This window comes from Hylaeus anthracinus, unplaced genomic scaffold (genome assembly GCF_026225885.1).
Source record: "Hylaeus anthracinus isolate JK02 unplaced genomic scaffold, UHH_iyHylAnth1.0_haploid 11989, whole genome shotgun sequence".
NCBI classification, from domain to species: Eukaryota; Metazoa; Arthropoda; class Insecta; order Hymenoptera; family Colletidae; genus Hylaeus; species Hylaeus anthracinus.
This window is the reverse complement of record NW_026534337.1, coordinates 6,284,565-6,299,227: the sequence shown is the minus strand read 5'-3', so window position 1 is coordinate 6,299,227 and position 14,663 is coordinate 6,284,565. Positions and strand designations below refer to the sequence as shown.

Below are 14,663 nucleotides of genomic sequence, written 5' to 3'. Positions count from 1 at the left end.
AATCAACAATAAAACAAACTAAATTCCTACGTTCAGGGTTTCCAAGGTTCAGGGACCTTGAATATCCCTCAATCAACAATAAACCAAACTAAATTCCTACATTCAGGGTTTCCAAGGTTCAGGGACCCTGAAAATCCCTCAATCAACAATAAACCAAACTAAATTCCTACGTTCAGGGTTTCCAAGGTTCAGGGACCTTGGAAATCCCTCAATCAACAATAAACCAAACTAAATTTCTACGTTCAGGGTTTCCAAGATTCAGGGACTTTGAAAATCCCTCAATCAACAATAAACCAAACTAAATTCCTACATTCAGGCTTTCCAAGTAAACTAAATCGAATAGTACCAAAAAAAAAGAATTCTAATGAAACTGAAGGGGCTGATCCGCCCACGTGTTCCCCCAACTTACCCTCGGTCACCCGTCTGTCTTTGTCGTAGGCTAAAGCTTGCCCTTACGCTCGCCTGTACCAATACCCACGTCGGAACAAATTCAACAAACGAGAAAGGAGCCTCATTTCGTGTACGGCACTGGCAGCTGTCGGAGGTTCTCCTTAACAGAGAAACGGTGCGAGAGGCGCGTCACCAGGCGTCCACGGCGTTGCTCTCGTTCATTCTCGATCCAGTGATCGGCTTCGGTGTATCGTCGTACGCGGGGATCCACGGTGATCGAGGGATCTTACGATCGAGCAGTTTTTTAGTGTTGATCGCCGTCGTGGAGGATCGTCGATAGAAACGGAGTCTGCAGGGCCTAGTGTACGAGGAACGACTCCGATAAGACATTCTGTCCAGGGAGATACACTCTCGGTTAGGTAAGAGGATTCATGCTAGCTCCTATTGGTATTCTGTGTAAGATTTTCAGTGCGTTTGTTTGCATGATGTTTGACGGAGAGACGGGGGAAACGTCGCGATCGAAGGCTGATTGCTATCAGGGAGCAGCTTATCTAAATAAAAAATGTTGAACGATGAACAAAAGGTGTTAAATTGTTTGCGAGTGCAAAATAATATTGATAGTTGTTTGCTAGGCTCGGTACAGGCCTCGGTACAGTTGTTTAGGATGTATTTTTAATTATAGGATTATTAGAATTAAAGTATAAATTTTTGTTTATTGTTATAGTATACTAGGAGTTTTGATACATCAAAGGGAATAGTGAATATTTTTTTAAGGGAAAAGACGTGTAGCAATGCATTTTCGACGATTGTATACTTTCTTCATAATAATGGAGTGTTGATGAATGCTTAAAGAAGAGAAATAAATCACTTGTGTGTTCCACTTTAATTAGAATTTGAATTATAGAGTAAAATATCTTGCAAATCGAGTACAAATACAGCACGTGGACGTAGTTATTTTATCTTTATTATTAATACCGATGAGGAGAATGTTTCGTGTTAAAAAAATAACATGTGTAATATTCTCAATATTGCTTCAAGTACGTATCACCTTTTATTACTAAAACATTCACTCAGTCTTGGATGAAGTAGTGAATATGATTCAAATTCATTCATTATAAACAAACGATTATTTTAATAAGTTATAAAACTAGTTTACTTTGAGAAATATGCATAAAGAAAGATAGTAGAAAATTTATATTTCGAAAAGATTGTGTGAAGTTAAACCAAACAAATATTGTATAACACACAAAAATTAGGTAACATTTATTGTAAAACAATCCGAAAAACTAATTTTTCTAATCTTCTAATCAATATTTGCATCGTTATCTTAGACCTTAGAAACCTAACTTGCACGCAACCAAATTATAACTATATATTATAATTATAATTATAACCAAATTATAAATCCAATACTAAAGGCTTCACTCGTGATTTTCTATCAATTTTTCTTTAAAAAGAAGATCTAGAAATTTATCAGACCTTCGATATAAAGAAAGCGCCAGTTTTGTTGGGTCGTCGAACTGCCGGCGACAGATCTCTTTGTGAAATTAGACTTCGTTAGTTCCCGAATTTTTTCGAGCGCGAAAATGGAGCAGTCGAAACGGAAGTGTGTGTGTATAACTGTATACTCATCGCAAAAGTAGATAAAAAATTATTGGAGTAGTTGATAGAGTTCTTCGGACCAAATTCGAACTCGTGCAATATGATCTTCAATGATGAACGATGCACTCATTCGTTACTAGATTAGAGTACCTCATTAATTCGTGTTATGTATATTAATTTGATAAAAGTATGTTAAGATTTAGTGACCTGTTCGTAGAGATTGAAGAATTACTCCAATCGTAATAGAATAATAATAAGAATAAATTTTTAAAATTGTTCTTTGGAATTAGTGAATTTACTTACTTTATGGGGTTGTCAAACAGAATCACTTGTCTATTAATTAACGATAGTCTCCAATAAATCGAGGATGAAATTATGTTTATACGAAGGAATTACTTTTCGTGAAACACTGTACGTGTAATCAAATAAAGCTCTGTATGATTAAACAGACAATTTATTCGTGATGTTCATTCGATTGACCAGTTGATCATTTTAATTATAATTAATTTCGTATCTCATAAAATAACGAATAAGTTGGTTTTAATAAGTTATGCTAAAGTATTTGTTGTAGATAACAAGAATGAAATTACAAAATTACAAAAATATAAATTACTACCTAATATTACAGTTACAAATGAAATCATAAAATATTCATACGATGCTACGTAATATTACAATTGCAAATGTAATAATAATAAAATTTATACAGTGCTACCTAATATTGCAGTCAGAAATGAAGGTATTACATATTTCTAAATACGTATATACATTAAATATTTGTGGAGAAATAGTTAATAATAGAATTGTGAATTGAAGAGTGTTCTGTTGAGGTTGCAAATTCAAAACTTCATTATGATGACGCCATAAAATGAAGTCAGTTCGATAAGTTTGGTGATTCATTGACGTCCGAAGAAAATACTATGTTATTGACGGTTGACTTGATTTGTGACTTTAGCAAAATTTAAAGAAACTTCTAATCTTCTCAAGCGTTAACTTGCCTTGGGACTGAATAGTCTGATGAATCATTAGACGTCGAAGAAAATAGCGTGAACATGAATTTGACGTTGTTTTCATGATCCAATATTTGCGATATATTTACGAATTTATTATTAATTTATTAATTCTTAATTAGAAACTTTCGAACAATGAATAGGGAACGAATAATCGTTTATTGCAGATATTAATTCTTGTTTTCGAAATATGTTTAAATATTAAAATAACTATGTGCTGCAAATTGAAAAATTTGAAATTTATTTTTTGTTTTCAGATGGAACATAACGCACATGGCTTAGGCTCGGTTGATAAAGTTTAAACGTTAGAGGGGGAGGAGAGAAAATGGCTCGAATATATTCTTGTCAGGCAATCCTTGCAGCATTGCTGTTAACATTGACTATTGTGTCAAGTAAGTGTCATTCAACGATACATTGTTTTCTGTGGTTGTCGATAATATCACGTAACAGTATAATATTAATACAATTTTATTTTACACAAGAACGAAGTCACAAATAAGATTTATAATAAGTGGGTCGTAATTAGACTGCGAACGATTTATGACAAGTTGAAATATGAACAAATCTATGAGAATATGTACAAATACAAACATTCATAATATATTAACAATAGTATATACGTTATGCCGTTCAGAGGGTGAAACATACTTTCAGTTAAGTTTCAATTTTTTCTCTAGATCTATGAAAATATGAATTTACATAAGCATCCGCAGTTTAATCATAATGAAAATGTTTACACAGTCTTGTACATTTCATTTGCGAGGACAGATCCTCTCCAATGCTTATTGGAAAGCATTCTCTAGATGTATTTACCCGTTTTAAGAATGAGACAGGAATTTCGCTGAAACAAAATACTTTGAATCCATCTATTCACGATCACAACGTGTTCTCCATTCATTGCTCTTACGAGAAGACAGTTTATCCATTACGATTAGATAGCGATTCGACCCCTCGACCCGCCTTTCTTCGGAACTTGTCAAGTTTATTTCGGTCTCTAAACCGTTTCGATCTGGAAACCTAAAACACGAGGTTCAGAAGCCTCCGAGTTGCATAATAGGAATTTATTAACGAATCACGGTGAAATTTCCTATACGAAAGAAGAACTTCTGAAGTTTTTTATTAGTTCATATTTTGGAGTCATATAAAATTTAATCGTAAAGATAGAAAATTGTAAAATGGCATATTGAAATCTCTTTATGATGAAATGATCTCTTTGAATGAGATATTGAACTTATTTTAGATTTGAAAATATGGAGGCTTCAAAGATTTTTAAATATTACAAATAGTGGTCTCAGAATTATTAAGTTTCATAGACAGATCAATTTTCTATTCGAATACAAGTTATAATTTCGTATGAGCTAAATTTGGATTTTTTCGTGCTGTAAATAAGATTATTTAAAGTTTTTTTGGGTTACCAAAAATTTTCCATGATGGAATTCTTATTAAATTGAAATATAGAAGTTAATTGAAAGATGTATGAATGCCCATACAAAAATTCAATGTTCAACTCGATAATTTATTATTCTGTAATATTTATAAATGACGAAACGAGGGTGTACGAGTAACAGAGAGTAATGAAATAATAAAATAAATAAGATTAAGTATGATCAACTACAGACAGTAAGCTGTCTTTTTCAGTTAATTTTTTATTTTGGTAATTTTCGTTCAATTCAAGGGTTTTCATTCACTATAACGATGCCTTCCAGAGTGGCCACATCATAAACATCCGGTTGTCCCTTGCGATAGCCTCTACCGGTAGTAAGAACGCTACTTGATAACTACACATTCTAGATTCGTTTAAAATTTTCTCTGAGAAATTATGGTCTCCAGTTATTCATCAAATTTTCAAAACAGAATCTCCATAAACGATAAAAAGTTTTAAAACACGTTTCGTATTACTGTTTTCTTCGGATCTACTCAATCTAGAATAATTTTCATTTATTTGTAGACATGAGAATAGAGGAAATTTAATAAAAATGTTCGTATCTACTCAATCTAGAATAATTTTCATTTATTTGTAGACATGAGAATAGAGGAAATTTAATAAAAATGTTGAAAAACTTGGTCTGTTTGAATATTTCGAGTAATGCAACAAAAATTGACTGGTTGGTATATTATGAATTTGTTATGTATTCGAGGAATTGAAATATGAAGTTTTTGAAATAGTACTCTGGTAATCGAATACTTATACTGTTACAGTAAGAAAATAGAAGCTTTGGTATTAGAATATTTAGAGTAAACAAAGCTTTAATATTAGATTTCATTAATCATCAAAAGTATTAACTTTGACGTAAAAAGTTTAAAATGAATTTTGTAAAATTTTTCTTTTAAAGTAAGATTTGAAGGTGGAGGAACTCACTATTACTAATTACTCACTAATTACTAATAAGATTATTTTTGTTTAGATGTCGCGGATCCACAATTTCCTAGGGACAGACAGATTCCAGTCAGGGGTGAGTTGCAGATATTCTTTAATACTTATATTTATAAAAAGAAGAGAACTTAATATTTAGTAATCAATATTTTACTCTATCAATATAATTGAAGTATTAGCAGTCGTATTACGAAATAATGTACGATACATATAATAACAACGTTTCAATACCCAAAGTTATGTTCTACCAATCTTTTTTCTGAGATTATTTTCTGAGATATACGTACAATAAACAGTGTAGTTTTAGAAGCTCGCACGAGTCATATCTCTTGGTAGCAAACAGAGAGAAATGATAAAGGAAGAAGTTCTTATCGTTCCATTTTTCCTGTACAAAGGTGCACCTGCAAAACATAATTGCACCTTCTTCTTTCTACCTTATTCATATAAATTGATTTTGTAGAGAATCCTGCATATTTTCATGCACAGAATGATAAGAAACTTTTTCATTAGTACAAGGTGCACCTGCAAGATGCAACTACGCCTTTCATAGAATTGAATCAAATATTTAAATAAACTATTAATTAACAATGAAATTATACATCGGAAAAATATTCAAGTTGGAAATCATATACTCAAAATGTGAAAAACGAAGTTGTATGTTGTTAAAATATTCGAAAGGAGATCATATATTGCGAAAATATATTTCAAAGCAGTTCATGTATTGCGAAAATATTATTTAAAAAATCCTCCATTTTAAAAATATTTAATATCAAATCATCCATTTCCAAAATATTTACATATGAATTATACATTTAAAAACATATTTAAAGAAGGAGATTTCATTTTCAAAAAGGCCTACTTACTATCTAACAGATGCATCTTTTGTTTGTGATAAAAAAGTGGTTAGAAGAATACAAACCTCATTTTTTCTTTAATCTGAATCAAAGAAGTAATATGACTCGCGTCAGTTTCTATAGCTACTCCGTATACGCTCATTCGACAAATTTAATTGCAAACATATGGAAATATATGTGCTCTACCTGTGAATCCTTCACAGAGCAGGTTCCCTACAATTTCCTTTGAAACTTCGCCATAAGAATACGTAGAACTAGAAATGAATAAGCATCCGAGATAAAAACGGGATGTTATAGGATCAGTCCAGAGAGGAGATATGTCACCCATGGAGGTGACGGCAGAGCGCCATAATTGGCCAAGGCTGGCCACTCCTAATCCAAGAGGTAGCATTATCGCTGGTTCCACAAATCTACGTTACGCAATATAACGTCGAACAATTTAAGATTAATTAAAACCAGCATGATAACGTTGCACACAAGAATTAATCTTTCCTTTATGTCTTCGCGAAGTGCACTAAATGAGTTTTCTTTTACGCAAGGACGTTGCACTTTGGGGTACCGAGTATCAAAACTTATACCGAGGGCCTTTTTGAAAATTGGTGGTCCAAACTTTGTTTCGAAGAAATATTTTCGAGAAATTGTAAAAAACGTATCGATAAATAATACATTAAAGCTCAAAATATTAGGGGGACCAGAGAGTAATCAACATTTTATCAATATTTATTTATTAAAGAAATCTTCAATAAAATAATTTCCTTCTTTTTTTAACACTTTTTAAAAGAAGTCCTTCGAGGACTTTTTCCCGGAAGTTTCATTGAAACTTTCACTGAAATACTTTTCCAAGTCGGAAGACATTTTGATTACTTTTCGGTCCCCGTGATATTTCCTATTTTTGAAGTTACTTATACTTTTGTTTCTTAAATCGAATTTTTCCTTTATTAGACACACAATATAAGTCATTTACGATTTTGACGAGTTCTAGTAGTACGCGTACCCAAAGTTTGGATCCTCAACTTCAGCAAACCTTGTAATTTTACAGTAATAATAATGCTCCCATTAATTCGAATAATAATTGTTAACAAACGTCTCCACTCTTTAATACAATAATACGACAACGAACGTTCGCAATCCTCAAGACGATTCAGGACACGCGAATCTCTTCCCTTGCCTTGTTTAATTTTGGTTGAGGTGTTTATCGCATAGACGAGGTTTTTGGACGACTAACCACGGCCTCTGGGAGGTTTTTTTTTAACCCTTTGACTGCGGGACGATTTTCGCTGGAAGTTCTAATGAGCGCGTCGCTCGAATAGTAGAATTTTCAAAAATAGTTAAAACCTTATAGAAAATGATAAGACGAAACTTTTTTATACATACAATTCATTCATGTGACGTTTACTTTCAAAAATAGAAATTAAAAAGTAAGAAGTCCTTTTCCCTGAAATTCGTTAGCTGTTAATTACTCATTAGAAATTAAATATTGATAAACAGTAATGGATTTTCGGCTTTCCGGTAGATTGGTAATCATCGGTGAATTTTACAACGCATCCACACGAAAGAAAGAATTTCGATGATATTTGGCCAAGTTGCACATTGAAGTTTTTAATTTTTATTTCTGAAGAACATTGAAGTTTTTAATTTTTATTTCTGAAACTAAACGTCGGTTGAATAAATTGTAAATATAAAAGAGTTTCGAATCGCCATTCTCTATAAGGTTAATAGTTTCTCTGAGTCTAATTTTCGAGGTCGGATATGTGCGCCGTTTCTCAGTCAAAGGGTTAACCGTTGTCACAGGTGTAAATAACAAATATTGCCCCCGTAGCTGGTATAACGATACTCGGACTGGCTGAAGGGTTCGGAGGGTAACCAATCGTGGCTAACTCGATCCTTTCATCGCAGACGACCACTTCTAACAGTTTCTTCGTTGTCTTTAGGTCCCCACGCGAACTTGAAGAGAAAGCATCCCTGCGAGCAGAGCTCCTGTTATCCCGCGACGGGGAATCTGTTGATCGGTCGGAAAAGTCGATTGCACGCATCCTCCACTTGTGGTCTCAACGGTCCCGAGAGATATTGCATCGTTTCGCATTTGAAGGAACGAAAGAAGTGTTTCTTCTGCGACGCGTCGCTGCCTAAACAGCAGCATAACATCGAGAACATTGGCAGCGGGTAAGAAACGAACTAAAATTGAAAATTTTCGTGGATGTATTCTCTTTTTCGCTCTTTGCACTCGAGAGCGTCTCTAAAGCGTTACATGTAATTTACAAGTGATTTTTTGAACGTAGAATTTCAATTTTACTTATATTAGAATACAGCTGATGATATATTGAGTCACGAATATTCGTAGATATTTCTTAACAAAGTAGAGTGTTTGATTTTCGAGAAATTCATTATAAAAATGAAATGGATTTGATTCTATAGAAAAATGCCTCGAGCTCAAAGGGTTAACTCAAGATGAATCATTTAGGTGAAAGATTTGAAAACTCGTAATTAATTGTAATTTTATATCTTGATCCATGTAATTGGTATCTATAGTAGAGCCTCCTATATCTAAGGAGTCACTGAGAGCTTCAACGTTTACACAGAATGAAACTTGCTTCTTGATCTCTGTTTTAAAAACGTAATTGAATATGAGTATATAAATTTAATATGTGTATATTGTACAATTATTATAACGATATTGTTATTTCATTTTCCATAAGTGCATACACCTTTTGGTTATAGTTAGCACGTGTTTATTATATCAATTTACATGATAAATGCACAAAATCAGCAGCTATTACTCTATCTTCTGAAAATTTCATTATTCGAGCAGTTGTATCACCCTTATATGTTAAGCCTCTACTACATTTCTAATTAGTACATGGAGATTCTTTTCAGAGGTGCATAATTATCAACTGAGGAGGTCCTTCAACGTTTTTCAAATCCTTTACATAAAATATATCTAATTCTAATATTTGCTGGCACAGAAATTTCCTACGAACTCTGTCAGTAAACGAAAAGTACTGAATTAATCCTTTGCACTCGAGAGGTGACTCTCAGTCATCGCTAGGTTTCCTTTAGGTTTAATTTCTTTGGAACTTGAAATGTCAATAAAATGATTGTCGTTGAGGCAAACGTGACCTGATTTTCAAATCTCAAATTAGAGATCTCATTTTCAAAGTCAATATAACCTTAGCATTCGTGGGAATAAAATGCTAAGAAAGCATCTCGAGTTGCTGACAGATACCAGAAAAAATGGTTTCGAGTGCAAAGAGTTAAACTCTTAAGCAGTGAAGACGTAGTACGATTCCTTCGTATTTAGAATTCTACAAAGTCTTTCAGAACGATTAATCGTATAAACTTCTAGGACGTGGTGGCAAGCGGAAAATGGGGTGGAGAACGTCACGATACGCTTCGACCTCGAGGCGGAATTTCACTTCACCCACATCATCATCGGTTTCAAAACGTTCCGACCCGCCGCGATGTTGATCGAGAGGTCGTTCGATTTTGGAAAGACCTGGAAAGTGTATCGATACTTCGCGCATAATTGCGAGCAGTACTTCCCCGGTGTCTCTACCGATCCACCTCAGAGACTAACCGATGTTATCTGCGAGACGAGATACTCTGGCGTGGCGCCATCGACAGGAGGTGACGTTATCTTCAGGTACGTAAACAATGATGAGTAACGATCGGGTAACACAAACGTATAACTAGATTATGGTCTTTGATAACGTTAGTGTCAGTGGATTGCTTGACACTTTGTCCACGCTGAGTTAACGTGGAGAGGATGCCGTAAGAAAGAAGTCAAAGAATTTAGGGGAATTTAGGCAAATATGGAAAAGTATGTTTAGAAGACGTTGAAGTGAAACCTTGTCAATGATGCTATTTTTGTATCGGTAGTCCGCGTCTCATGTTATCATTACGAGTCTAGATGCATCCTGCAGTTTGATCTCGATTACAGGGAGGTTTGATAAAACTCAACCTCTTTGTTGTTTTCATTATTTTAAGCTATTTTGCAATTTACTTCTCCACCACATGTTGCGGTTTCTTGAAAAGGATACAAAGCTATAGTAAAAGCATCGAACAAATTTAGTCACAAATGGAGTAACAGATAGATAATCACGAGTACCGGAATTACTGCTCATATTTTTCTCGGTAAAATTGTCCGGATACTTTTGAGCGGTAGTGTGATTTCTTCATCACCATCGACGCGTTTTACCACGTATCTATCCGCATTTTCAGAGTGTTGCCTCGAAATCTGGAGATCGACAATCCCTACTCCAAGGAAGTGCAGAACCTTCTGAAAATAACGAATCTCCGCATCAACATGACCAGACTGCATACACTGGGCGACGATCTGCTAGACGACCGTGCCGAGATTCGCGAGAAATACTACTACGCTATCCAGAACATGGTGATCCGTGGATCGTGCTCCTGTTACGGTCACGCCTCCAGGTGTCTTCCTCTGCCTGGTGTCCAGCAGGAAGAGAACATGGTGCACGGGAGGTGCGAGTGCACCCACAACACGACAGGTCTGAACTGCGAAAAGTGCCAGGACTTCTACAACGACCTGCCATGGAAACCTGCCGTTGGGAAGCAAACGAACGCTTGCAGACCCTGCAATTGCAATAACCACTCGTCCTCGTGTCATTTCGACGTGGCAGTTTATGAGAGATCAGGAAGAGTCTCTGGCGGTGTCTGCGACGACTGCCAGCACAATACCCGCGGTCAGAACTGCGAACAATGCAAACCGTTCTATTATCACGACGTTACGAAGGACATTTCGCATCCTCAGGCCTGTCTCCGTAAGTTCGAGGCACTTCTACATCCTTCTATTTCTTTGAACCCTTTGAAGTCGTTGATACGTAGGCGTCATGTGGGATTGAATTAATTTTTATTGAACGAAAATTAATAGTACAATACAACATCTTAAAGAATGATTTAAAATTTGATAAATTTTTTTCTAATTAACTTTTGTTCCAAACATTTTTTCCTTCAAATTAATCGAGGATCAACGAAATTTAAGCTAAACAAAGATTATCGCATTTCGAGTGCAAAGGTTTAATTGTAAGTGTACACAGTGATTGAAAGAGTTGTTTTTTTATTTTAAGTGGAACTCGAAGTTGCATAAGCTGCATAGATGACTAGACAAATACAGAGGAGTTAACATGGACTATAAAATATTTGAAATAAATACATTTAATTCGCAAACGTGGTGCTGGTATCACTTAAACCTATCAGACAATGTTTCTTATATTAATTGTATAAATTTTCTTTCTGTACAGCCTGTGACTGTGATCTCACTGGTTCCTTGGACGATGGTATCTGCGATTCGAGAACTGACCCCCTTAGTGGAGATGAATCTGGTCGCTGTCACTGTAAAACAAACGTGGAGGGTCGTCGTTGCGACCGCTGCAAAAATGGCTACTGGAACTTTGATCCTGAGAATCCAGAGGGATGCCAAGGTAAAGAGTGTTTTACCTAAAAGTTTATTTCAAACATCGTCAGAATTTAATATGAGTAATAATGACATCAAAATAATAGTAATAATTCAATACATCATTATGTATCACATTAATTACTAAGCAAATAGTTATCGATGACATATTTCAGTATTTACTTTACACTTTTTGGAGCTGCTTGAGAAAATAATAAGAGATCACTTTTCCCAGCAATACGAAATTAACTGAAACATCGATTCATTCAAAATTGATCTATTTCTTCTTTTTCTTTCTTCTTTCTTTGTACCTCTGTCGAAGATTATCTTACAAACCAATGAATATTAATTTATAATTTATATTTTACAAAGGTGTCAAAGGAGAGAATGCAGAGGAATTTTTATTGAACAATTGATAACTAGCTAAAACATCGATATATTGAAAATTAATGTTTTTTCTTCTTTCTTCTTTCTTTGCATACCCCTTGAAAATTATCTTACAAACCAATGAATACCAGTCGAAGGATAAAATAGAGAGGACTTTTCATTGAAAAATTGACTATCTATTTAGCTTGCACCTGCAACACCTTGGGTACCATCGACAACCGTGGATGCAACATGTACACCGGCGAGTGCACTTGCAAGCGTTTCGTTACTGCTCGCGATTGCAACCAATGTCTTTCCGAATTTTGGGGCCTGTCGGAGGATCCAGATGGCTGCAAACGGTGCGACTGCGATCCAGGTGGTTCATACGAGAATTCTTGCGACGTCATAACTGGGCAATGTCGCTGCAGGCCTCACATAAGTGGAAGAACCTGCAACCAACCTGAGCAGAGCTATTACACTGGATCTATAGATTTCCTGATCTACGAGGGCGAGTTGTCGAGAGCTAGCGATGTAATTTTTTTTTTATTTAATGTAGACTATCTAGTAGCTTCAATAGTTTCACAAATGACTATAAATCGTTAGATTGAAAGCGTTACATATTACCAATACATTGTTTGTTACAACTACATCCAATCGCATTGAGCTTAACACAACAAACTATATTTTGAATCATTCTTACTATGAATATTTGCATTCAAATTTTTACTTAGGAATGCATTGTCCATTTTTGTAGAATTGTCAAGTGGTGATCAGAGAACCATACCGCGACGGAAGAAACAGCACCTGGACAGGAACTGGATTCATGAAGGCACTGGAGGATTCGGTGTTGAATTTCACGATTGATGATATACGTAAAAGCTTATGGTACGACGTGATCATTCGTTACGAGCCTGTTCAGCCTGGGGTTTGGGAAAACGTTCAAATATTCATTGAGAGAGATGGTCCAGTGGATCCCAATGGTCCCTGCGGCGATTGGAGACCAGATTACGATAATCTATGGGCGCAGTTACCTGCTCGATCCAGGAGCGCCACCGCTGAACCTTCCGTTTGCCTGGAAGAAGGGAAACGGTACAATCTTCTGTTGCAATTCCGCAAATTCCAGGGCCACGTGGACACACCTTCGGCGTCCATTTTAGTCGATTCGATCGTTTTGAGACCGAAGATAGACGAAATACCGTTCTTCAAAGCACCAGTAGTTGGTGAGCTCCGTCGTCAAGAGTACGAACTATATCGCTGCAGTGACTTCTTCAACGACATCGATACCGTGTGGACAGACATTCCTGAAGTCTGTAAGAAATATCAGAACAGCATCGGTTATTTCGTTTACGATGGTGCACATTCTTGCGAGTGTAATCCAACTGGCTCTCACAGTTTGCTCTGCGAGAACTACGGAGGCATGTGTCCTTGCAAACCTAACGTCGTCGGAAGACGGTGCGATCGGTGTGCTCCAGGAACGTATGGTTTCGGTCCAGAAGGTTGCATCCCATGCGACTGCGACGGCGTAGGCGCGTTGGACAATTTCTGCGATGTGGAAACCGGTCGGTGCAAGTGTCGACCGAATACCTATGGAAGAACCTGCGGTCAGTGCGAGCCTGGATTTTGGAATTTCCCACATTGTCAAAGGTGCGAGTGCAACGGACACGCCGAGAGCTGCGACTCGAAAACTGGCGCATGCATCAACTGCCGCGATTATACGACTGGGCATAACTGCGACCGATGTATCGAGACGTACTATGGCGATCCTAGGATTGGCATAGATATTCCGTGCAGAGCGTGTCCTTGTCCAGGTGAGTTAGGATGAATGTCTTGGGTACGAGGCATCTCAAAGTCGCGAGACAAATTCATTTTAGGATTTCTGAATTTTATAGAATATTTGCCGATCATAGCAAATTACATTAGCAACAACTTTGCCATAAAAGGACAAGGATTTAAATAGAAGTTGGGCTTTAACATGTTTGATAAAAAGCAGAGTCCTTTAACCCTTTGCACTCTGAATTATATTTCAATTTCGTTACCAGCAGCTCCCAACGTTTTGAAGTGTTTTATTTAAAATTTACTTTAACTAAAAAATAAAGCAATTTAGATAAACAAAGGAGGAAACAAATGCACTTAAATACCAGTTTTATTCATACTATTGTTGTATTTAGTAAATTTCAAGTATACAATATCTCTTGAAATAATTTCGCACGTTTCACAAAAAAAGTTGGTTTCTTTTCTTCCTCCAGGTATTTTTCTATTTGAGCAATCTGCACAATCCTTGCTGTTTCCTTCGGGATGTATGAAAGTGAAACGAGGATGTCCATTTAAACCATTGATTTGGACATGATAGAATGTCGAGTGGGACTCGAGAAAGGAGCTCCTGAAATAAAACCTGATATCGAGTTACACTCGACATAGGAGTGCAAAGGGTTAAGAAATTACTTCATCAACATTTCCATCTCATAGTCTTAGCACACACAACACAATACCGCATAATATTGTAAAATATTGGACATTGTATGTAAATACAATACAACGCATTGTATTATATCATATATAATTGTATATAATTTTATAATTATATATAATTGTATATAATTCTATGATTGTAATATATCATAATAGAGAATATTACAGCATAATACAGCATAATA

The 14,663-nt window shown here is 35.7% G+C and overlaps 1 protein-coding gene across 2 annotated transcripts in view; it reads left to right on the top strand.

Moving 5' to 3' along the window:
• The first annotated feature begins 6 nt into the window (after positions 1-6).
• The window catches only part of LOC128888255 (laminin subunit beta-1), a 21,133-nt gene continuing 6,476 nt past the window's right edge, over positions 7-14,663 (top strand). The window contains exons 1-10 of one of the 2 annotated variants that reach the window (XM_054144977.1): positions 7-809; positions 3,260-3,394; positions 5,408-5,455; positions 6,528-6,614; positions 8,162-8,393; positions 9,574-9,870; positions 10,449-11,011; positions 11,492-11,671; positions 12,215-12,540; positions 12,764-13,817. In XM_054144977.1, the coding sequence (XP_054000952.1) occupies positions 3,328-3,394; positions 5,408-5,455; positions 6,528-6,614; positions 8,162-8,393; positions 9,574-9,870; positions 10,449-11,011; positions 11,492-11,671; positions 12,215-12,540; positions 12,764-13,817 (2,854 nt within the window). In that variant the 5' untranslated portion in view covers positions 7-809; positions 3,260-3,327. The remainder of the gene's footprint in view (positions 810-3,259; positions 3,395-5,407; positions 5,456-6,527; positions 6,615-8,161; positions 8,394-9,573; positions 9,871-10,448; positions 11,012-11,491; positions 11,672-12,214; positions 12,541-12,763; positions 13,818-14,663) is intronic. The other variant, XM_054144978.1, reaches the window with a different exon arrangement.